Genomic DNA, 24,139 nt, shown 5'->3' on the forward strand with positions numbered 1-24,139 from the left:
TGAACTGAGGTCTGGAGAGGCAGGAAACGCTTTGGCATTCATGAATTCTGCAAATATTTACTGAGCACCCACTCAGCACCAGGCAATAGGCTGTCTCATTTTTACAATATTAGCTTGAGACTCCAGCAGGAGGGAGATTTAAAAATCAAGTTTTTAGAATAAGGTACACAGTGTGAAATGCAGTTTTAAGTGGACACTCCGTTGGGTTTTGAGATGCACACTCTCATGTACCTACACTGCCGTAAAGAAATAGACCATTACTTCACCCGGCAGGGCGAGGACTTGGAGCCCAGGTAGCACTAAGGCAACTGACCCGCAGGGGTGCTGGTTGCAGGACCCTGCCTCTGGGGGCTGCGGGGGCACTGCCGGCGGGCGGGCGGGGGCGAGACTACAAGTCCCAGGCTGCTTTGCGCGCCCCGGGCCGTGTGGAGCGACGGGGCGGTGCGGAGGGGTAGGGGGCGCAGCGGCGGCGGCGCGGAGGCGCGGGCGCCTACGGTTGGCGCGCGGTAGCGATGCCGGGGGCTGGAGGCCGGGCGGAGGAGGGCGGCGAGGGCGGCGGCGGCGAGGGCGCGGCGCAGGGGGCGGCCGCGGAGCCCGGGGCGGGTCCCTCGCGGGAGCCAGCGCGGCTGTGCGGCTATCTGCAGAAGCTGTCGGGCAAGGGCCCGCTGCGCGGCTACCGCAGCCGCTGGTTCGTGTTCGACGCGCGCCGCTGCTACCTCTACTATTTCAAGAGTCCGCAAGACGCGCTGCCCCTCGGCCACTTGGACATCGCGGACGCCTGCTTCAGCTACCAGGGCCCCGACGAGGCGGCGGAGCCGGGCGCGGAGCCGCCCGCGCACTTCCAGGTGCACAGCGCGGGAGCCGTCACAGTGCTCAAGGTGGGACCGCGCGCCCCAAAGCCGCCTGCGTGCCTCCGCCGGCGTCCCCTACCTCGGCCACTGGCTTGCGCCATCCACCCTCCTTCCTCCAAGGCCTCCTCGCCCCTGCCCACGTCGGCCTGCCTTTCCCTGCTTCTCCACATCCCGCCCTCGTTCCTATCTCCCCGCCTCTACCTGGGCTTCGGCCAGTCTGGCTGGGGCTACCCAGCCCCGTCTCCTTCCTCAGCCACCTTGACCCATTATCTCCCTCTGCGCCTAACCTCGGGCCCGTCTCTGGTGTCTCCCGACCCCCACCATCCCGTGGATGTCCTGTGCAGCCTTCGCAGGCATCCGTGAGCGTATAGGCTTCTACCCCTGGGGCCTCCTTTAGAACTCTGCTTATGATCTTGGTACCTCTGAACCGCTCTGCGCTGCAGCGGCCTCCTCTGTAAAATGGGATAGCAGTAGTATCTACCTCATGGGGTGTTGGGATTAAATGAATTATACTCTAAACTGCTCAGTAAATGTCAGTGCTTTTATTTATTTGTTTATTTATTCTTTTTGAGACAGGCTCTCGTTCTGTTGTCCAGGCTGGAGTGCAGGGGTGAGATCTCGGCTCACTGCAGCCTCCATGCCTGGGCTCAAGAGATCCTCCCACCTCAGCCTCCCAAGTAGCTGGGACCACAGGCGCGGGCCACCACGCCTGGCTAATTAAATTTTTTTTTTTTTTTTAAAAGAAACGGGGTCTCACTATGTTGCCCAGGCTAGTCTCGAACTCCTGGGCTGAAACCATCCTCCCCCTCCAGCTTCCCAAAGTGCTGGGATGCCAGGCGTGAGCCAGAGTGCATTTAGCACTGTAGACAGAAAGAGTTAGATGGCAGGGCCCTTAGAGACAGTCCACTACATTTTCCTCCAGAGTGGACAGGGATGCTCCAGCTAAGGTCACACAGCCAGTAGGTGACAGATCCTGTTTTCTTCCTCCTTGCTTTGTCTAGGATGGGTGGGAGGGGGTCGCTTCAGCCAGTTATGCCTTGCTCCTTTGAGGCTCCCTTAATCCTCCAGTGGACAGACACAATGAGAGATACAGTGTAGAAGCAGGAGAGTAGAGTCAGGAGTCCTGGTGCTGAAAGGCCTCCCCTGTCCTTGGGAGTTCTGGGGGACTAGACTGTCACCTCCTAGGGGCCCGCCTGCTTTGAGCACCTGGAGGGATCTGGGCCCAGGCCTAGAGCTGGGTATCCTTTTTCCAGGCTTTGCTCCCTGCCTAGTTTCTGTGAGTCTCCACCCTCACTCTCCTCTTCCGTATTCCAAGTTGGGCTTTCTGCAGAGCAACAGGGTTGGGCTGGGATGTATGAAAGTGCTCTCAAAACTGGCCACGCGGAGAGCAGAGTAGGCAAGCTCCTGGCCTTGTGAGCTGAGGACTGTTCCTCAGACCCCCAGAGCTGCTAACAGCTGGAGCTGCTCCCTGGAGATGTTCTTAGAGCTTTGCTGACTCAGCTTTTGCCAGTTCAAGCAGGATCTGATTCCCATGTTCTCTTGGGCTCCCCTGTCCTGTCTGTAAGTGGATGCAGACAGCCTGTTTCCCCAAAGAAAACCAACTCGGGTTGCAGTCCTACTCAGGCTTACTTAGAGAGTGCCTGTATAAACTTGGGAATGACCCTAGTGGGAGACCTTTGCCAAAGGCAGAGGCTCTTCCTCAGTGTACATATGGGCTGTCCCTGTGTCGGACGAATTTCCTGTGGGATGTTTGTTAAAGAAAATAGAGCATCATGTTTCACATTTTTCCCAGATGACTGTAGAGCCCTCTATCAGTTTTTTTCATTAAAATAATCTGAATCTCCTGTAATCCCAGCACTTTGGGAAGCTGAGGCGGGTGGATCACGAGGTCAGGAGCTCGAGACCATCCTGGCTAACACGGTGACACCCCATCTCTATTAAATATACAAAAAATTAGCCAGGCATGGTGGCGGGTGCCTGTAGTCCCAACTATTCGGGAGGCTGAGGCAGGAGAATGGCATGAACCCGGGAGGCAGAGCTTGCAGTGAGCAGAGATCGCACCACTGCACTCAGCCTGGGTGACAGAGCGAGACTCCATCTCAAAAAAAATAAAATAAATAAATAAATAAATAAATAAATCAGAATCTACATAAGCAGGGTTACAAGGGGCATTGTCAGTAGTGTGGCTTTAAACTTCGATGGACTTGAACTTGAAGCAGTAGTCTGCTGCTCACACATATTAGACAAATTACACCGGTTCCCTGCTCCAGTTTCCTCTTTGGTCTAGTGGGAATCATACCTTCCTCATTAGGTGTCTGTGAGGATTCTGGAGAATGTTATGGAAAATGGCTGGCACATTTTCCATGGTGGTATGGAAAATAGTAGGCACTACATGGCATATGAAACATCAAGCAGTGTCTTTAGCCAAATCTGTAGTGTATTCATATAATGGAATATTATGCAGTAGTAAACAAAGGAACTAGAGCTATAGGTGTCAACGTGGATTACTCTCACAAACAATAAAATTGAACAAGAAGTAAGTTACAGACTGTGTTCAGAATGATACCACTTATAGAAAGGTTAGGAAGATCATGTGAAACAGTACTACAGATCATGAGGATGTATGCTCTTTTGCGAGGGGAGGAGCTTTATGGGGCTGATGAGCCCTGGTTTCCAGGTGGTGGTTGCCTCTGATGGGAAGAGGCAGGATGTGATTGGGAATGGGTGCCTCAGGGCTTCTCCTGTTTTGCAGTATTTTATTTCTTGGACTGGGTCATAGGTATATCAGTGTTTGTCATATTATGCCATCCGTCTTTTTGTAGGTTCAGGATATTTTTTTAAAGAAAGGAAATACATTTTCCTTTGGGTTACTGACGATGGAGGAATATTTTGACATGTAAAATTAAATTGGTCACAGAATAAGATAGTACCGAGTGTTGGCTATATACAACAATGGGAATGGAAACCAGGCAAGGCTTTCTGGTAGAAGGGAGGAGAAGGCTGGGCGCCGTGGCTCATGCCTGTAATCCCAGCACTTTGGGAGGCCGAGGCGAGTGGATCACTTGAGGTCAGGAGTTCGAGACCAGCCTGGCCAATATGATGAAACCCCGTCTGTACTAAAAATACAAAAATTGGCTGGGCATGGTGGCACATACCTATAGTCCCAGCTGCTCGCAAGGCTGAGACAGAATTGCATGAACCTGGGAGGCAGAGGTTGCAGTGAGCCGAGATCACACCACTGCACTCCAGCCTGAGCAACAGAGTGAGACACCACCTTAAAAACAAACAAACAAAAAAACACCCCTACTCTAAAACCCTGCTCCCTTTTTTTTTTAGAGATGGAGTCTCGCTGTGTCGCCCAGGCTGGAGTGCAGTGGCGCAGTCTCTGCTAACTGCAACCTCTGGCTCCCGGGTTCAAGCAATTCTCCTGCCTCAGCCTTCTGAGCTGAGGGACTATAGGCGCGTGCCACCACGCCCAGCTAATTTTTGTACTTTTAGTAGAGACGGGATTTCACCATATTGGCCAGGCTGGTCTCGAACTCCTGACCTCGTGATCCACCTGCCTCCGCCTCTCAAAGTGCTGGGGTTACAGATGTGAGCCACCGCGCCCAGCCAGGGGTGTGTTTTAAGAAAGTTAAATTTCGCTGTACAGTTATTTCTTTTGAGCTGTAGGAATAAAATCTTTATGGTGTAAGTATGGAGATTACCAATTTATCTTCCTTTTCGTCTTTCAGATGCAAGAACTGATTCCTTTAAGCCTTAATGTTTCACTTTAGGGCTGCCCAGCCGTGGAGGAGACCCTGATTTCTAAAGATTTTAAGTTAGGATTTAGCCCTGCTTAGACTTCAGCTAGTTGTGTATAATTTTACAAATACCATTTCTTATCACAGAGGTTTAAAAAGTAAAGAAAAATCAGCGATTTTCTTATTCTGTTATCATATGTTTTTCTTATTTAAAGGCGTCTTTCAGCCTTCTCTGGAGAAGCTGTGGTTTTGTTGGGCTTTTTCAAAATGTTTTTCTATGTAGGGCTTAGTGAAAGCTGATATAGGAATTTCTTGGTAAACTCCTCTATTCCCAAACTTAGGGATTTGATCTGGTGCCTTATGGGGTAATAGAGGCTAGAGAGGGGATGTGATTTTGCCAACATCATGAAGCTAGACTCAGACCCTCTCTGAAAGTAGAGGCTCCAGGAACAGTATCTAATTGTATTGTCTGTTCTGACAAGTCTACGTTTTTTGACTTTGTTGTGGATGAGATAAGGCGTAGTAGTAGTCTTTCCGTTTATTGCATTTAATATCTGTCCTTTTTGGATAGTGAGTATCACAAGGGAACATTTTACTGCTCAGTTCTTTACCAGGATGCCTAGTACCTTTTATTGGACATGTCTGTAAACTTCTGCAAGGGTCTAGCAGAGGCTGATGCTTCCTGTGTGCGTCTCTCTCTGTGTGTAGGGGTGCTGGAGGCTTCTCACGGAGCTTTACTGGAATCTGAGGCACTTAGGGGAAGGAGAGCATGTGACTGACCAAGGGTGAAGCTTAAACAGCCTTGATCTTCCAGATCTCTGCAGTCTTTGGAACAAGAGAGCGTCATCAGACCGTCAGCAAATGAATTCCTCCCTCCGTATGTGCTTGGTGCTAAATAGACATGTGTATTGGTTTCTGAGCCACACGTAACTGAATAGCTGTGTACCCCTATTCTTAACCACTTTTGTGGGAATGCACATTCCCTGGTGTTGAAATTTCTCTTAATGACAAACATTTGTCGGCTTGAGTAATCATAGTGTGTTCAGTACAAAACCAGATGTGGTGAACCAGCCTTCTTTGCTGTTTGGTTCTTCTAAGCTGTTCTGCCCTAGGGCATCTCTTCTGTCTTGAAGCATTATTTAACTCTTTAAGTTATGGGGATTTAACTTTTCATGGCTTTCCAATTAGTAAGTTCCTTCAAGGCAAGTCCAGTATTGTGCTTGTGATATCACAGTGGCATTCCGTCTCCCTCTCCCACTGCCTCTCACACAGTCCTCATTGCAGGGGAGTCTCCATCCTATTTCCTGCCAACCAGAGGGTAAGCTCCCTAAGGACTGTGTGTATCCTCAGCTCCCGCAACAGTATCTGGCACAAAGGAGATATGCTATAGACTAGTGTTTGTGTTCCTGAAAAATTCATATGTTGAAGTGCCAACTCCCAATGTGATGATATTTAGAGGTGGGGCCTTTGGGAGGTAATTAAGTCATGAGGGTGGCGCCTTCATGAATGGGATTAGTGCCTTTATAAAAAGAGACCCTGGAGAGATGATCTCTCCCTCCACCTATGAGGATACAGCAAAAAGGCATTCCTTTGCAAACCAGGAAGAGGGCCCCTGCCAGGAACCAAATTGACCGGCACCTTGATTTTGGACATTCCAGCCTTCAGAACTGAGGAGTAAATTTCTGTTGTTTAAGCCACTCAGTCTGTGGTGTTTTTGTTATAACAGCCTGAACCGACTAAGGTAAGGTGCCCAGGTAGACATTTGTTGAATGAATAAATGAATAGAAAATGGTCATCCAGTAAGCACTGGTTTTGGCGTGAGCCCTGACCCTTTAGAAGTGATCAGCCAGAACTCCCAAATATACAGGTGTATTACATGCCATTCTTGCCTCATGTCGTGGAGGTGGCCGCCATTCAGTGACTGCCCACTGAATTTAACAGACATCAGGAATCCAAAAGGGGGTTATGACTCACCCTTCCCCAGAGGAGAGAGCTTACAGTCAGTTCCGTATTTTTGGGTCTCATATATTTCATGCCCATGGTCAGGACTCCAAGGACACTGTTATAGCAGAGGCAAACTTTATGTAAAGGGTCACATACTATTTTAGGTTTTGCGCACTCTGCCATATCTGTCACTATGCTGTTGTAGTACAGAAACAACCATAGAATGAGTATAGCTGTGTTTTAACTTTTAGTTATGGACTCTGAAATTTGAATTTCATATAATTTTCACATTTCGCAAAATATTCTTTTGATTTTTTTCAACCATTTAAAAATGTTAGCTGGGCACAGTGGCTCACTCCTGTAATCCCAGCACTTTGGGAGGTCGAAATGAGAGGATCACTTGATCCCAATAGTTCAAGACCAGTCTAGGCAACAAAGTGAGACCCTATCTCTACAAAAATTAAAAAACTAGCCAGGCGTGGCTGGATGCGGTGGCTCACGCCTGTAATCCCAGCACTTTGGGAGGCCAAGGCGGGTGGATCACTTGAGGTCAGGAGTTTGAGACCAGCCTGACCAGCATGGTGAGACCCTGTCTCTACTAAAAATACAAAATTAGCTGGGTGTGGTGGCAGATGCCTGTAATCCCAGCTGTTTGGGAGGCTGAGGCAGGAGAATTGCTTGGACCCAGGAAACAGAGGTTGCAGTGAGCTGAGATGGCGCCATTGCACTCCAGCCTGGGCGACAAGAGCGAAACTCTGTCTCAAACCAAAAAACAAAAAACAAACTGGCCAGGCATGATGGCACATGTCTTTAGTCCCAGCTACTTGGGAGGCTGAGGCAGGAGGACTGCTTGATCCCAGGAGGTGGAGATTGCAGTGAGCTGTGTTTGCTCCACTGTACTCCAGCCTGGGTGACAAAGGGAGACCCTGTTTCAAGAAAATTAAATAGCAAAATAAAAATGTTGAAACTGTCCTTTCCTTGTAGATTGTACAGAAATAGGCAGAGGCTGGAAATGACCCCAGGCTGTAGTTCACTGACTTGTGTTCTAGGAAGGCCTCAGGAGCTTCCCACTTATTCACTCACTGTGTGTGCTTAGGCACTGGGGATATGACTGGACAAGACAAACAGTCCCTGTCCTCCAGGAGCTTTCAGTAGGTGGGGGGGACAGATGTTAATAAAAAACAAACACCAACCAGTGCTAGGAAGTTTGAAAGGAAAGATATGCAATGCATGTATAGTTCAGGATCTTGATCTGGTTTATGGGTGGGGGAGGGCTAGGAAAGACTTTCCTGAAGAAGCGACATTTGAGCTGAGACACAAAGGATGAGTTGGTGTTGACTGGAGGGGGCAAGGGGGTGGAGAGGAGGAAGTAAAGTGTTGTAGGGAGAGGAAATGGCATAAGCAGAGGCCCTTAGGTGGGGGTGCTGGTTGCATGTGGGACTCAAGGAGTGCCTGGTGGCAACTAGGAGTGAAGGCGACATAGCCTTTGGAAGAGGCAGGCCTTGGGCCAGGGCAGGATTTTGGTCTTTGTCTTAAGAGCTAGAGTCAGTGAAGAGTTTTAAGCAGGGTTTAACAAATAGGTTTTTTTTTTTTTCTTTCTTCTGCTCCCAGATAGATTGTTTTAGGCCATTTGTGCTGCTGTGAAAAAATACCATAGACAGGGTAGCTTATAAACAACAGAAATTTATTTCTCATGGTTCTGGAGGCTGGGAAGCCCAAGATGAAGGCACCAGCAGATTTGGTGTCTGGTGAGGGCTCACTCTGCTTTAGAGGTGGTGGCTTCTAGTGGTGTCCTCTTAGCAGAAGGGGCCAGACAAGTTCCTTCTGGGGCCTCCATCTATGTATGTTTGTATATATGTATGTATGTATCTATCTATCTAAATGTATTTTTCTCCTCAAATTCCTTTTCCCACTCTGGCATCTTTCATAAGGACCCTGATCTCATTCCAGAGGGCTCTGCCCTCATGACTTAAATCACTTCCCACAAGGCTTCCCTCTTAATACTATCATCTTGGGGACTGGGTCTCAACGTGTGAATTTTGTGGGACACAGGCATTTGGACTATGGCACTGATGGTTTGGTCATGCCTAGTATTTTTATGTAACTAAGTTAGAGGATTATTGTGTTTGGGTACAAAGGGTTGATGTATTTATATGTTATGTACTGGCAAACAGATTTAAAAGTAGATAAATGCAAAGCTGACCCTATCTTGAGCAGTTGCTTTTTAATTGTTTCTGAGTGGTGGGTGTTGTGATGGGTAAAGTTCGCTTTGGCAGGTGTGTGTGTGGCTAGGGCCGGCGCGCCCTGGTGGACTTCCTTTCCTGAAGCATTCCTAATGGCCCCCGGCATTGACTTCTCTCCTGCTGCACTTACTTTGCTCATATGCACATTACCAGTTTCCTTCCTCCGTGGAGATGACGATTTCTTGAGAAATGGAAGGAGTGTTCAGATGTACCAGCTCCCACCTCACGTCTGACGGGAGTGGACCGGTCTCCTCGGTCAGTTGCTTTTACCTTTGAGCCACTGGGGTGCAGACTTCCCACCTCCAGTCAGAACAAAATACAAACAGTAACACCCCCTTCCTCTAAAGGAAGAAAAAGACCCCACCATTGTAGAAGTGACTGTCAGATTGGGAGAGGGAGAGGCATTTTCATTAGCAATTTTCGGTTCTGGTATTTATGTAGTGGGGTCTTAATGACATTTGATCGGGTGTTCACCCATATCCTATCAGGCCAGCCCTCAGCTGGGTTTTGTTCGCTTTCACAGAGTAAATGCAATGTGGAAATGGTAAACTGGGTAGTGGTGACTAGTTAGTGGCTTCTAACTAGTGTTCTGTGAAATACTCTGCCTGGAGTGCTCAGTTCAGTAAACATCTTGAGCACTCGGATATGTGAGGCCATGGGAGGCTCAAGAAGCTGAGAGGATCCCTGGGGAGACTGCGGCTTTCGTGATTGTCCAGCAGGCAGTAGCTCACCAGCCAGCACAGGAGGCCCTCAGTCGGCTAGAGATTCAGGATGGTTTTGCTCCCTGGTCTAGTCTTTGAGTGTCTGCTGTTGTATCCTACCAGAGCATCACCTCCTAGGAGATTTTGTCAGTGTATTTCACTACTGCGCCTTTCATGCTTAGAGGATCCCAGCACCTGTTAGATGCTTGTTGGCTAAATGCATGCTTTAAGCCCTCATATCCTTTGTGTGTGTGTGTGTGTGTGTGTGTGTGTGTGTGTGTGTGGTGTGTCCTTTCATTTCATGGTCAAACGGACGTTTGCAGTGTCCATTTATTCAGCAAATATTTTTGAGCATCTATCATATTCTAAGCACTATGCTTCTTGCTGCAAATACAGCAGTGAAAATTTTCCACTGATTTAAGAAACTGTAGTGTTAACTTTAAAAATAGCTTAGCATCTGATATAATCAAAGAATTGTAAGAGTTTTGAAAAAAACATTGAAGAGGACCATGTTTGTCTGTAGTATTCAGCACTGGGAGATAAATATCACATGTCTGCAAGTTTTTTGATTCTGAGAGGTCTGGCACTTCTCCATAGTAAATGAAGGGGAGGAGGCATCCATATGTAAAATACTAATCTGGATATGGCCCAGGGCCAGAAATCTGTGATTTGTGTAATAATTTTGGTGAACATTGCAGAATTGGAGAGTTCTGTATAACCGATTATCAAGAAAAACTCCCTGAAGAAGATGGGAAAAGGGAGTTAGTAAATGTTGGTATAATTGTGTAGCTGCTCGAAGACTTAGTTCCTCTTTGATCAGCAACATGTGTTCCCAATAAGCTGGGAATCACCATCTTCTAAGGAGTTTGCATGCTTGGCCATTTTCTTAGCCTTTGCAGAGATTGCCTGGGAGAACTAGAATCCAGTGTGAGAAGTGGGGATTTGGTAGCTGAGATCCTCTGTGCTGCTTCTTTCTGCCCCTTTCCTGGGCCAGTGCCACTGTACCAGCAGACTTTTCCTTGAGCAGACTGCCCCCGGGCTGGGACTTGTGTTGCTGAGTGTCAGATGGCAGGCCTGGCCGTGGCCTGGAGGTGGGCAGGGTAGTGTTATCAGAGATGTTGATCTTGGATTATAGGAATTATTTCTAGGCAGCAAGCCCAGTATTCATTTTCCTCTCCAGCTCTCTGGTGTTCAGGAGAGGCTGTGCTTGCAGAGAAGGTGGCCAACTTTCTAAATGGATGCAGCCAACTGGCCATTCACCAGACAGACTTTGTTGAGCAGGAGTCAAGCTTTGCCTCTGGCCTCAGGGAGCTTCTGTGTCTGTTTTGGGTGTGATTAGGGCATTGTCAATAGGTGGCTCTGGGAGCTGGAGGAAGGCATTCATTATTTTTGCTCAAGGGTCATTATCCCAAAGTTAGAACTGGAGAGGCCCTCAGAGATCAGCCCCCTTCCCATGCGTGATACAGAGAGGAAATTGAGTCCCACAGCTAGCTACCCTACCACTGAAACCTTCTCCAAACACATGAACAATATTTTACCATTTTAAACCCAGCAGTTTGATGATACTTGCTTTATATATCTGTCTTAATCCATTAGTAGAAAATTGGGCTTATTCTTTTTTTAGTAGTTGTATATGGAGACTCAAATTGTACCTTTAGCCATTTTGTGTTGGGGCACAGATTTAAGAAGTTTAGTCACATGGAGGTTGGAAATTAACAGCACAAGTTATAAACTTCCAGTGGGGGTTGACGTGATAGGCGGCATCAGTGATGTTTCCCTGGCAGAGATTGAGGCCTGGTGCATCCCTTTTCAGAGGGCTTCTCTTTGGAGGTGGCTTTGATTTTCTCTTTGGTTCATCAAAGGAAAACAGGCAGTTGGCAGATGGCTGTATCTTTTCATTCTGCTCTGTAAGGCATACCCTCTGGCCTTAGAAGTGAACCACTTTTTATACTGTTTACACAGCTCTCTTGTATATACTGTCCTAGAGGTAACATGCTGATAAGACTTTTTTTGTTTCTGTCTTTTAAAGGAAAATATCTTCCTCAGAACCACAGTTCTTAAATTTTGTGTGGAAAAGACTCTTCCTGGGTTCTGTTAAAATGCAGATTGTGGGGTTCGTCCCCTAGAGATTCTACTTTGGTTGGCAGGCCAGAGTGGGCCTCAGGAATCTGCATTTCTTTCCAGCATCCCAGCCCTTCTGCTGCAGATCTCTGTGGCTTCCCTGTGAAACACTGCTCTCCTCCCGATGATGAATGTTCTCTTTGGCTGTGAAGAAAAGACTGACCCTGTATGATGGTGGCTTTCTAAGTGGGCTAGAAATAACTAAACTGCGTGGGTGGAGACCAGTGAAGTGTGAGCCCTCCATCCTTGGGTTGACTGTCTGTGGTTTATAGCTGCATATCTTCTTTGCATTCTGAGTTTCTATGCTCCAGAGGAGTGGCTTTTGGCCCAATTCTCCATTGGCCCCAAGGTTTCTGTCTCCTGTGCTAATCATGGTGGCTGGCAGACCCTGTGTGCTAGGGTTCCTCCCTGAGCATTCAGAGGGAGGCTCCTGGAGGTGTTTACTGGCATCTTTCAGTATTTCTGGGAGGATGAATTGCAATGATTACCACCACCAAAGAGCTGGTAAGTACTTTCAGATCCCCCAGCTTTTCACCAGAGAGAAGTGGGTAACAATGATACAGGACGACCATCTGATACTCCTGAGACACCAACTCCACCTTAAAACACTGTTAGAAATCACTGTGGTTCCCAAACATGCCTGTAAATTCACTGAAAGACTAGGTGGGTTCCTGGTACCGGGCCCCCCTGCCTCCCAAATCTCTGGTGAGTGGAGCCTGGGAACCTGTCCCAACTCCATTTCCTAAAACTTCATGTTAAGTCAGTCATTCTTTTGCCCTAGTTTTAGTTGAAAAACATCAAGCAGAATAATGTGGTATTGCATAGTGTGTGGAAGCCAGTGTGGGCAGAGGTGGAGCAAGACCATCCAATAGGCTACAGGCTGTGGCTGCAGGAGTTGTTATTTATCCTGAGCTCATCCCTGGCTCTCTCACATTGTGCAATGGCAGAGCTGAGAGGGAACCATAGGAATGTAGCCCTGTGGTCACTTGGAGGCCTCGTGCTCCCTCTCTCTCTGAAACAGAAAGTATATTGACAGGCTTCTACATTTCCTGTAGGGACGAGCATGTCCGGAGAGCGGCCTTGTCCTTGCCCTTGTCTTGAAATCTGTGGCTCAGCCCAGCCGGGTGGCCTGGGCTGTCAGAGGCTTTGATGTGGCCAGATCCCTCATAAGCCCAGTTGTTTTCATTGCCCACTTTCCTGTGAACTCACATTTGCTCTTCTTTGTTCTAGTTGTAGGCCCTCTTCTTCTAGTCCATTACCCTTAGTTGCTAATCTCTGTTAAATGATATTTGCTTAAAAAGGTATTTGCTGAATATGGGTTTAAGAAATGGCTTTTCTCTCAAGGTGTTTGCTTTTTAAAAGGGGTGCTTGAGTGTTAGAGATGGCAGAACTCCTCAGACTACCACCTACCAGAATGGATGATGAATGTGGCATCTTCCTAGGGAATGGCGCCCACCTCAATGCAGACTCTTCCGGCAAATTGATTATGAGTTCTAGGTGTGTGCTCAGCCTTTGAAAGGGGCTAGATTAGAACTATTTTAATAAGATACAATTATTTTGTAAGACATATGAATGCTAATTTTAATATAGCAATTTTAAAAGATACAAAAGGAGAATTTATTATGTTCAGTAGAGGAATGGAGGTTTGTGACCTTGCATTCCATTTTCCAAGGAGCCAGGAGATCCAGTATTTGCCTTCTCAGTCTCTGTTGCTGGGCTGAAACAGAAGATTTCAAAACCTTCCCAGGGAAAAAAATACATTTTTTTTTCCACTGTTGCTGGGCCAGATCCCTTGAGATTGTTTCCAGGCTCATGATTTTGAAACACTCAGGAGAAAATTTGGAACCTAGAGTTATTTATCAGATTCGGGGCTATAGTCTGTTTTCCATTTGAATTTTGCTTTGTATTATCAGGCTGCTTACAATATTCTTGTGCTTTTTATTGCTTATGGAAGAAATTACTTTAGACATTTCTTAGAGATCCAGATATCCTTCCTTGAGTTTAAGAAACAAAAATTCCTTCATTATGAGCAGCCATTGCATTCTTTTCAGAAATGGATACCCAAAGCTATCCATGTAATTTAAATTGCTTTTTAGAAGGTATGCAGACTTGACCCATTCTGTATATATATTTTCCTTCCTGTGACTCCTTCGTGATTGTTGGTTATGTTATTCTTTTGGCTAATAAACATGGTAGGACCTGACCCTTTGGGAAGGAACCTAGAGTTCATAACCCTGAGTGGGTGATTGAGGTGGTGTGCATCACGTAGAGCATGTTGGAGGAATGATCGTTTGGTTGTATAAGGGATGTTGGCTGACCTTACAGATGAGATGTTTCAACTGGGTCTTGAGTGAGTAGGAATTTGTTAGGGAGGTGTTAGTGCAGTAGGAGCAGAGATTGTGAAGGCTTTTGTGTGGGAGAAAGGTTATAGTTCTATGGAGTGTGGGGCAGTGTGGGCCAGATTTCTTGACACTTGGAAGCCATGAGGGAGTTTTAAGCATGCGACATATATGACTTCATTGGCTAGGTGTCAGAAGAGAGTTTGGAGAGGGGAGACTGAGACAGCAAGTCCAGTTAGGAAGCTGTTGCAGAGGCCCAGGGGTAGATGAATCTGGAGACCCAGAGGCCCAGGGGTAGATGACTCTGAGACTGTCAGGATGCATGAATCTGAGAGACTGACAAGGGAGTCCTTAGGAATAGGAGACCTGGCGATTCTATTATATCAGGCTGGAGAAGTTTCTGTCCTCTCCATATTTGCTTGTGTGTGGTCTTATTATTGCTCACAGCAGTCTATTTTTGAGAAACACCCTTAGAGCAGAATTGTGATAAAGAGTGGAAGCATGTTGGCCATTGTAGACTGATGGTCATGCCCTCTCCCAGTGACACTATGCTGACCCCTCTAGATTTGATGTCCAGAGGACCATCTCTACTGATGTGGGGGACCAGCATCTGATATAGTTTTATTTGTCTCTGAAGCCAACCCAGAGGTTTTTATTTGAACTTTGCTATTGATTGAGGCCATCAGCATTTCAATATTTGAGAAAAACCATAGAGGAACTTGTGATTTCTGCTAAAATGCTGAGAGGATTGGTTTTGTCTTGGACATGCTCTCTCATCCTTCCCCTTGATAGCAAGTAATGCAGACTTGGGTTTGAGTTTTGACTGTGCCAAGTGGCTAGGAGATTTTGGGTAAACATGATAATATAGGTAGTTGATACACAGTGAGTACTTTGTGCCAAATACTCTTCTGAGCTTAACATGTTAAGTGGGTTATCATGGGTAAACATGATAATATAGATAGTTGATACACAATGAATACTTTGTGCCAAATACTCTTCTGAGCTTAACACATGTTAAGTGGGTTATGGGTGAACATGATAATATAGATAGTTGATACCTAATGAGTACTTTGTGCCAAACACCCTTTTGAGCTTAACACATGTTAACTCATTAATCTTCAGTACCATGAAGTAGGTTCCTAGTATTATTATTTCAATTTTACCAGCAAGGAATCCAAGACCCACACAATTTATGTAACTTACCTAACAGCTAGCCAGTAGCAGAGCTGGGATTTGAACCTTGGTAGTTAGGCTCCAGGGTCCATGGGCAAGCAGATGATACTGTTTGGGGAGAGTTAGTTACGAGGGTTAAATGACAGTGTGTATAAAGCGAAAGCATAGTGTCTGGCACACAGTAATTGTTTAATTGATGGTGTCTAATATAATATGCAAATATAGATTATAGAAGAGTCTATATAATTTTAATACAGTTTCATAAAGAAAATTGGTTTTCTACCAATTGGCTAGAAAATTGGTAGAAAATATATGGGTAGAGAATTTTCTATACATTTATGGGTAGAAAGATGTTTGGAAATACCAGAGTATTGATGGAGGTTATTTCTGGTGATGCAGCTGTGTTCATTTTATTTTATTCTTTGCTTTCCTGTGTTTTCCAAATTCTTCTCAGCAGATGTAGATTGTTATTATTTGAAATGTAAGTCTAAAATATGTTGTTTTTTTTTTTTTTTTAAACTAAAGATTAATAGGATCTCACCGGACAAACAGGACTTCCCACAGTCCAGGAAGAGTGAAGAGCCCTGCAAAGCTATAGTGGTGTGAAACTCTACACCATGCTTAGTGACTTTGAAGTTGTTTGGTCTTTTTTCAGTTTGTCATTGTCTATTAATTTATTTGTAGTGTTTTAGACACGTATTTTCTTTGCTTTGCTTTCTTTGTGGGTTTAGAAAGCCCTTTACCTTCCAAGAGAATAGAAATGTTAGGACAGCAGTTTCTTGTGCTGCTGGGGAGAATAATCAGCCCTCTTATAATCAGTGACTCCCTGCTGCCTGGAGCCGGCTTCCAGGGTTGCCCATGGGAGAAGCAGCTCCGGGGCTTACAGTTTGAAGTGTCTGTCGTTCTAGCTTTCAGTTTTGGGCTTGGTCTTGAAAGAGTGTTTTGTTTTCCTCGTCTACTGCATCATGGTGCACATGGCATTCATTTTCTGCGTAGAGTCTTGTGGCTGCTGTTTATACTTCAGTTTTAGCTAAACCTTCCCATGTGAATTTCTGCTATGCCACATTGCTTGATTTAAGTCCTATCATCCCTTCCATACCTTTATAATTTGGTGGAAATCTATATAACTGTTGTTGTAAGAGGCAGAAAGAGATAGAAACTTAATTTTAATTGTACAGGCTTTTTCTTCTAATTTAATGGTTTTTATTAAATTTATTTATTAAATTCATTCATTTAATGGTTTTTATTAAATCATTAGTTTATTAAATCATGAATTGAATTTGAAATTATTTTCTCTGATGATAGGTTTCTCACCCAGGGCATCACTTATTTTTTTCCAGATATTTGACCAGTTGTCCTAATGCCATTATATATATATTATATATAAATTGTTCATGTATTTTTGGAGACAGAGTCTCGCTCTGTCACCCAGCCTGGAGTACAGTGGTACAGTTATGGCTCACTGCATCCTCAACCTCCTGGGCTCAAGAAATTCTCCCATCTCAGCCTTCTGAGTAGCTGGGACTACAGGCATGCACCACCACACCTGGCTAATTTTTGTACTTTTTGTAGAGAGGGGATTTCACCCTGTTGGCCAGGCTGGTCTCGAACTCCTCGGTTCAAGCGATCTGCCTGCCTCTGCCTCCCAAAGTGCTGGGATTACAGGTGTCAGCCACTGTGCCTTGCCTATTATTATTATATTTTTGAGAGACAGGGTCTTTTGTTTTGTATTTGAGATGTTTGCTCTTGTTGCCTAGGTTGGAGTGCAATGGCACAATCTTGTCTCACTGCAATCTCTGCCTGCCAGGTTTAAATGATTCTCCTGCCTCAGCCTCCCGAGTAGCTGGGATTACAGGAGTGTGCCACCACACCTGGTAAATTTATATTTCTAATAGAGACGAGGTTTTACCATATTGCCCAGGCTGATCTTGAACTCTGGGGCTCGAGCAATCTGCCTGCCTCTGTCTCCCGAAGTGCTGGGATTACAGGCATGAGCCACTGTGCCTGGCCTATTATTATTATATTTTAAAGAGACAGGGTCTTCTGTTTTCATTTTGAGACAGAGTTTCACTCTTGTTGCCCAGGCTGGAGTGCAGTGGCGCGATCTCGGCTCACTGCAACCTCCGCTTCCTGGGTTTAAACGATTGTCCTGTCTCAGCCTCCCGAGTAGCTGGGATTACAGGAGTGTGCCGCCACACCTGGCTAATTTTGGTATTTTTAATAGAGACGAGGTTTCACCATGTTGGCCAGGCTGGTCTCGAACTTCTGACTTCAGGTGATCTGCCTGCCTTGGCCTCCCAAAGGGCTGGGATTACAGGAGTGAGCCACAGTGCCCAACCAAGAGATAGGTCTTGCTCTGTCGCCCAGGCTGGGTACAGATCTCGGCTCACTGCAAACTCTGTCTCCTGGGCTCAAGGGATCCTCTAACCTCAGCCTCCTGAGTAGCTGGTACTACAAGCACACGCCACCGTGCCTGGCTAATTTTTTTTTTTTTTTTGTAGAGATGTGGTTTCACCATGTTGCTCAGGCTGGTCTCAAACTCCTGAGCCCAAGTGATTCACTCACCTGGACCTCCCAAAGGGCTAGGATTACTGGCATGAGCCACTGCGCCTGGCCTCTGAATTTCTTAATTGGATACCTAGGCATTTTATGTTGATTATAATTATGAACTTGTTTCCCACTGTTTATTGTTGGCATAAAGGAAAATGTTTGCTTGCGGTGAATATCTCAGAGGTAGGAATTAACCAGATCTCATCCAGTTCTGTATTCTTAGTGCTAACTACTGGACTTGGCCCAAGTTAGGCTCTTAATAAACATTTGTCAAGCAAATGAACACTTTATGTACATGGTGTTGTCCCTTTTTCCTCTTTTGGACTACTTTAGCTACATTCCCAGGAATAGAATTGTGGGTCAAAGAATGTGAACATTATTATAGCTTCTAAAATGTGGTAAATTTTGATAGGTGGACATTGTTTACCAAAGGGAATAAAAGCTTAGATAAACTTGTTTAGTGGAGATGATGAGGCCCGACTCCCTGTCGATGCTGCTGGGTTGCTACTCCAGCCCCTGTCCTCACAATCATGCACTTCCTGCTGAGAGTGGGCCCTTAATATATGTGTATTGAAATCAGTTAACTTGTAATCAAACAACTTTATTGTGGGACTTGTCTAGGCATCAAGTTGAGAGCTGGTGGGAGGCTGAGGGGAGTCTCTGGGGCCCAAGAGAAGGAACAGGTGGCCAGGGCCTGTCTCACACAAGAGTGGACTTCTGGGTTTTGAGCTACTGGAGACCTGGGGACAGCAGCTTGTGGGAGCAGCTGGGGCATCACATGGTACTTCTCAGCCAGCTGTCAAGGACTGCATTGCCACCTCAAGCAGAATGTGGATGGCTTGCTTTTATTCTCCGAGCTGGTGCCTCATGTCTTGGCACCCAAAGGCAGCAGATGGCTGCCATGTAGAATTGTGCCCACCCAATCCTTGTCTGCCCCTCTCCCTCACCCAGGACGTTCATGCAGCCATGTAGAAGACAACTACAATGGCTTTCCAAGATGTTCGGTTTGGTCTCATATTGGGATTGGTGCCATATTTGACCTGGGATTTCAGCAGTGTTGAGGAAGTAGCAACAATTGAACGTGAGAGGATGAGTCAGATATTTGAGTGTTTATATTCAGGACACTGTGGCAAGGCATCTTGGATCGTATTGAGACCAGCAGGTCTGGCCTCTGCCTTTAAGGAACTTAGGTTAGTGAGGAACATGCAGGGAGTGCCCTCACCTCCATGGGAGGGTTGGTTACCTGGGCTACAGGATTCTCTGAGCTCCCCATTCAGAGAATGGAGACAAAATGTACACCCAGATCAGGGAAACCTGCTCTGAAGAGGTGGCCTTTGCATTGGACCTCGAAGGGTGAGGAGGAAGGAGCTGGAGAGACTGGTGTTAGGGGAGACTCACGAGCTGGCCTGGGTAAGGCATCAGACAGCACACACCAGCACCTGGCTTCTTGCTGGGTGCTTGCCTGGCATCGGCTCCCAGTTCTCTGCTGATCTGTGGAGCTCTGCCTTGTCACTGTTTCTTCTAGCGTGAGTGGAATGCCTGTCTGGCTCTCCAGAACTTGGAACCACAGCATTTTGGTCATTCTGAGGGGTGGGTGGCAGGTGGTGATCCTTCCCGGTGCTCACTCCTCTGGCGGGTGTGTCTTTGGTGAATGCTGTGTGGTCCTGGTGGTAAGCTTCTGCGCTGACTGGCTCATTGTCACCAGCTGAGCTGAGGCTCAGCGGAGGGAACTCCTGGCGATAGACCCAGCAAGGCGTTGTCTTTGCAGCCAGATCACTCAAAGGTCCTACTCGCCCCACTTTGGGAGCACTGAATAAAGGCACTAAAGCTGGGGCCAGACCAGCAGATGCCTGGGTTCCTAAAGAATGTTGGCCTCTCCTTGGACGTTAATGGACCATGGGGTGGTTGGAGATATGGAGGCGCCTGTTTAAAGAGAGAAGTTATCTTGAGTCGTGAAGTGCTGTAGAAGGGCAATGGTGTTGGCTGCCCCACATCCCCATGGATCCCATGCCCTTGGCTTACGTTATAATCCTGAGGTGCTGTTCCCTGCCAAGCCAGATCTCCCACCAACCTTGGCTCTCAAAATGGAATATATTTGCCATTGTAGTATAGACCAGCACTGTTCAGTAAAGATAAGATGTGAGCCACATATATACTTTTAAATTTTCAATTAGCCACATTAAACCAGTAAAATTAATTTTAATACTATTGTCTTTAATTCAGTGTATCCAAAAGATTTTATGTGGCACTGGCCACCTCTCATGTGCTCAGTAGTCACGTCTGGCTAGGGCTACTGTGTTGGTACAGGGCAGATCTGAACCAATTTACTGGGACTGGGGCCTTAAAGAGGCTGATTTGTGATTATACATTTAATTAGGCCTGAGCCGAATCTCCATTTAGTCCTTTGCTAAAAGATACCAGATGGAAAACGCAGAGGCTTTTTGGATTTCTGCTGATTTTGCTGTCTTGTACGTTTAGTGGTGCTCAGTCTTAGAACCTGTGTGTGTTTCTGTCTTTGGGTTTCAGCTCTCTTCAGAAAAGGCCCTTTGGGGCTTCAAAGCACATGCCGCAGAGCCATTTCAGCCAGCCTGGCCCCCAGCCTTTTACTAGCTAATTGGGGATTGAAGTCAAAAGTCTTCTAGTGATCTCTAGATTTTTTTTTTTTTGAGACAGAGTCTCACTGTCGCCCAGGCTGGAGTGCAGTGGCACTGTGTCAGCTCACTGCAACCTCTGTTTCCTGGGTTCAAGCAGTTTTCCTGCCTCAGCCTCCCAAGTAGCTGGGATTACAGGCACCCACCACCATATCTGGCTAATTTTTAAAAATATTTTTAGTAGAGATGGGGTTTCACCATGTTGGCTAGGCTGGTCTCGAACTCCTGACCTCAGGTGGTCTGCCCACCTCGGCCTCCCAAAGTACTGGGATTACAGGTGTGAGCCACCACGCCCGCCTGTCTAGGTTTTTTTTTTTGAAAGGAAACAAACCCAGTTAATCAGTGTCTTGATTAACTGCCTTGTTAACCAGATTTTGCCCGCCTTATTGACCAAATTTCTACAATATGATAAAATATCAGTCATTGAAAGCATGTGATCTAAAAGTTTTGCCCTGGGAATTTAGTGAGAAATGACTCAGAGGTTACTAATTGTTTCCTAGTTACATTTAATACTCAAAGATTTAAAGTGAAAAGGATTTCTTGTAAAAAGCAGATTTTTCATGGTGCCTGCATTGTCAGAGGCAGCTGGAGAGGTTGGTTCAGATCTGCCCTAGTGAGTATGTGCCAGCTTCTTTAGCAGCCTGTGGCTCCCGAGCATAAATAGAAACACAGCTGCGTGTGCAGGCTGAACAAGAGGAAGTGTCTGGGCACCTCCCTGGCTGGAGCAGAAGGCTCCCAGGGTGCTTAGCTCACCCGTGGCATGGGGATGGAGGGGCCAGGTAGTCAGGGAGCTGGTGGGAAGACCAGACACACACATTCCCCCACCCAAACACACACTTGCCTCTAAGGGTGGGGGGTTTGGCAGACTGGGCTCACAGTATTGACTCCCTGTATGACCTAGACAAGTCACTTCCCTTTCTGGGCCTCTGTCCCCTTCTGCAAAAAAAAAAAAAAAAAAAAAAAAGAGGAGGACTGGGTGGGCTTTGGGCTCTGAATTTGGCTCTGGTTGTGTCTCAGTTCCTGACTTGCCTGGTGACTCTCCTCTCCCCTCCTGTGGAAATGCTTGTGTGCTCTTTGCCCCACCCCAGGGCCAGGCTGAGCTCCTGTGTCTACACTGCAACCAGCCTGCCACCCAAACTCCAGGCTGCAATTCATGGATCTCTCAAGTGGGTTCACGGCCTCTGGCCTGAACTAATCTCCTCCTATGCAAACTGTGCACCTGCCTTTCCCTCACCACCATTTTCACCAGCAGTACCTTTGTCTAATAATGTCAGTGCCCTGCTAAGTTCCCCATTCCATCTCTTTAGGAAGGCACACAAGTCCCTTCAGGGCCAGGTCCTTGCCACTCACTGACCTCACCTCACTCCTGCTCTCTGACCTTTATGCTTCTGTAGACACTCCTCTCTTTCCTTGGAATCTCTTTTCCTCTGGCCACTGCCTGCTTCCCCTTTAAGACCAAGTTCTCCTGTATCATTTTCTGATTATTCATTCATTCACTTATTCCTTCATATACGTATTCAGTAAATACTGACCTACTACTATGTGCCTGACACTGAGCTAGATGCTAGAGAAATGGAGACAACTTGGAGTTTGTTTCTTGGAGAAGATAGACATTAAACCAATACTTTGAAGCTTTTGAACCTGCCTGTGGCAGGTGTCCTGAACTTTGAGTACCTTGTCCTTTGCTGCACCTCCCCTCTTTGGCTATGTGTCCTTCCTTCCCCGGTGCTCTCCAGTCACGCCAGCCCCGCCTCACCTGCTCTGCTTTCTGTCATAGCACTTAATGCAGCATGGAAACTACAGGTTGTTTTTTCCTGTCTTTCTCACTAGGCCAGGCCCCAGGTCTTGGTACCTGATAGGTGCTCGGCAAATGTTGGTTAAATGAATGGATGAAATGGCAACTTGGCTGATAGTTGGAAGAACTTTCTGTAAAGTACCCAAAGATCCTGTAATGAAAATACCCAAAGATCCTTTTCTTTAACTGGGGCCAGGTGTGCAAGTATCACTAAAAAGACCCAGGTTGTAGCCACAGCACCCAGAGGTTATCGTTTGCTTGTAGGTAGTAGTAGTTTGGTCTAGGCCTATCTCTTGCTGTCAGGCCTGCAGAGCCATTTTCTTCACTGCCTCTGATCTTGGGAACCACTGTGTCTGATGTCTGCACATGTCACTGGATGCCAGTGTTGATGAAGTTCCCATAATAGTGTCATGGCAGCCTTTCTTCTTCTTGGGACTCCTTTGCTGGGGGCAGCCTGGAGACCTTGACCCATACCTGCAGTCTAGTTTGTTTATAGTTAGGTTCATTGTTCTGGGTCCTCTCCCTCATCTTGGTTGATTTTTTAATGATATTCACTCTTTGTGTATATAATTCTATGATTTTGGACAAATGCATAGAATCATGACTTTACCACCAGAACCATGATACAGAACAGTTCTGTCACCCACAAATTCTTGTGCTGCCGCTTTGTAGTCAGCTGCTCCCCTCCCTGCCAAGCCCTGGCAACCACAGATTTGTTTTCTGTCCTGACAATTTTGCCTTTTCAGGGTGTTACGTAAGTGGCATCATACAGTATATAACCGTTTGGGTCAAGCTTCTTTCACTTGGCAATACGCGCTTAATATTTATCCATGTAGTAGGAATCAATAGTGTGCTCCTTTTTATTGCTAAATAGTATTTTATTGTATGGATGTACCACAGTTTTTTTTAATCCTTTCACCAGACGAAGTTCTCATTTTTTTTGGCAATTATGAATAAAACCTCTGTAAACATTCACATACAAGTCTTTGTGTGAATATGCTTTCATTCCTCTTGGGTGGATATGTAGGGATGGGCTTGCCAGGTCACTTGGTAAGTGTATGTTTAACTTCATAAGGAATTGCCAAACTGTTTTCTAAAGTGGCTGCACCGTGTTGCATTCCACCTGCAGCTTATGAAAGTTCTAGCTGCCCTGTACCCTTTTCAGCACTTGGCATTGTCAACTTTTTGAAATATTAGCCATTTTCATAGGAGTGCCAGCTACTTTTTAATCTGCAGTTTTCTTTGTATACTCTCAGATGCTGATGGAGTTTAAATATCATTATTTGATGTGATTTGGCAAGGCCGTCCATACCTATGTAAGATTTTATTTCTGAAGATGGAATTTATAGTTTCTCAGAGTAAAAGAGCAGCAGTATTATCACATCTTCCTAAACGGTTTTGAGGAAAATGTTATACTGCACTATTCTTTAATTTTAGAATTTAAAAAGACTTCTTGTTAATTGGGTTCAATTCTTCATGTTACAATTGCTGTTTGCTTGACCAACTCATCATGAGCAAAAGCTACTAATCTTGTAACTGAAGTTTCCTTGATCTGTTCATCTTAACTCTCCCATGGCAAGCTGAACAGTCTCTACTCATGAGACATAATATTTTTTAAGCTCTTCATATTATTGGTGGCCATAACATGTTTTTCCCCTCCCTCTTTCTAGGCTCCCAATCGTCAACTCATGACTTACTGGTTACAGGAGCTTCAGCAGAAGAGATGGGAATATTGTAACAGTCTGGACATGGTCAAGTGGGACAGCAGAACCTCTCCAACTCCTGGGGATTTTCCTAAGGGTCTTGTAGCCAGAGATAACACCGGTAAGGCAGAAGTAAAGGGGAGCTGGGTCAGTTCTTTGTGTAAGCCATTCGATACCACACATGAACTTAGCAGTGAATGAAAATGAATTTAGAAAAAAAATAATAATGATGCTACCTTATGAGTGGACAGCATTCCACAGTTACTCAGCGCCTCCATGTATGAAGCTTATGCAAGCCCAGTGATGGCCTTGGAATCAGGCAAGG

At 46.1% G+C, this 24,139-nt stretch overlaps 1 protein-coding gene across 1 annotated transcript in view; it reads left to right on the top strand.

Moving 5' to 3' along the window:
- The first annotated feature begins 460 nt into the window (after positions 1 to 460).
- The window catches only part of TBC1D2B (TBC1 domain family member 2B), an 83,283-nt gene continuing 59,604 nt past the window's right edge, over positions 461 to 24,139 (top strand). The window contains exons 1-2 of the mRNA XM_032174241.2: positions 461 to 878; positions 23,782 to 23,935. Of these exons, the coding sequence (XP_032030132.1) occupies positions 513 to 878; positions 23,782 to 23,935 (520 nt within the window). The 5' untranslated portion in view covers positions 461 to 512. The remainder of the gene's footprint in view (positions 879 to 23,781; positions 23,936 to 24,139) is intronic.

This window comes from Hylobates moloch, unplaced genomic scaffold (assembly GCF_009828535.3).
Source record: "Hylobates moloch isolate HMO894 unplaced genomic scaffold, HMol_V3 SCAFFOLD_14, whole genome shotgun sequence".
Taxonomy (NCBI): Eukaryota; Metazoa; Chordata; class Mammalia; order Primates; family Hylobatidae; genus Hylobates; species Hylobates moloch.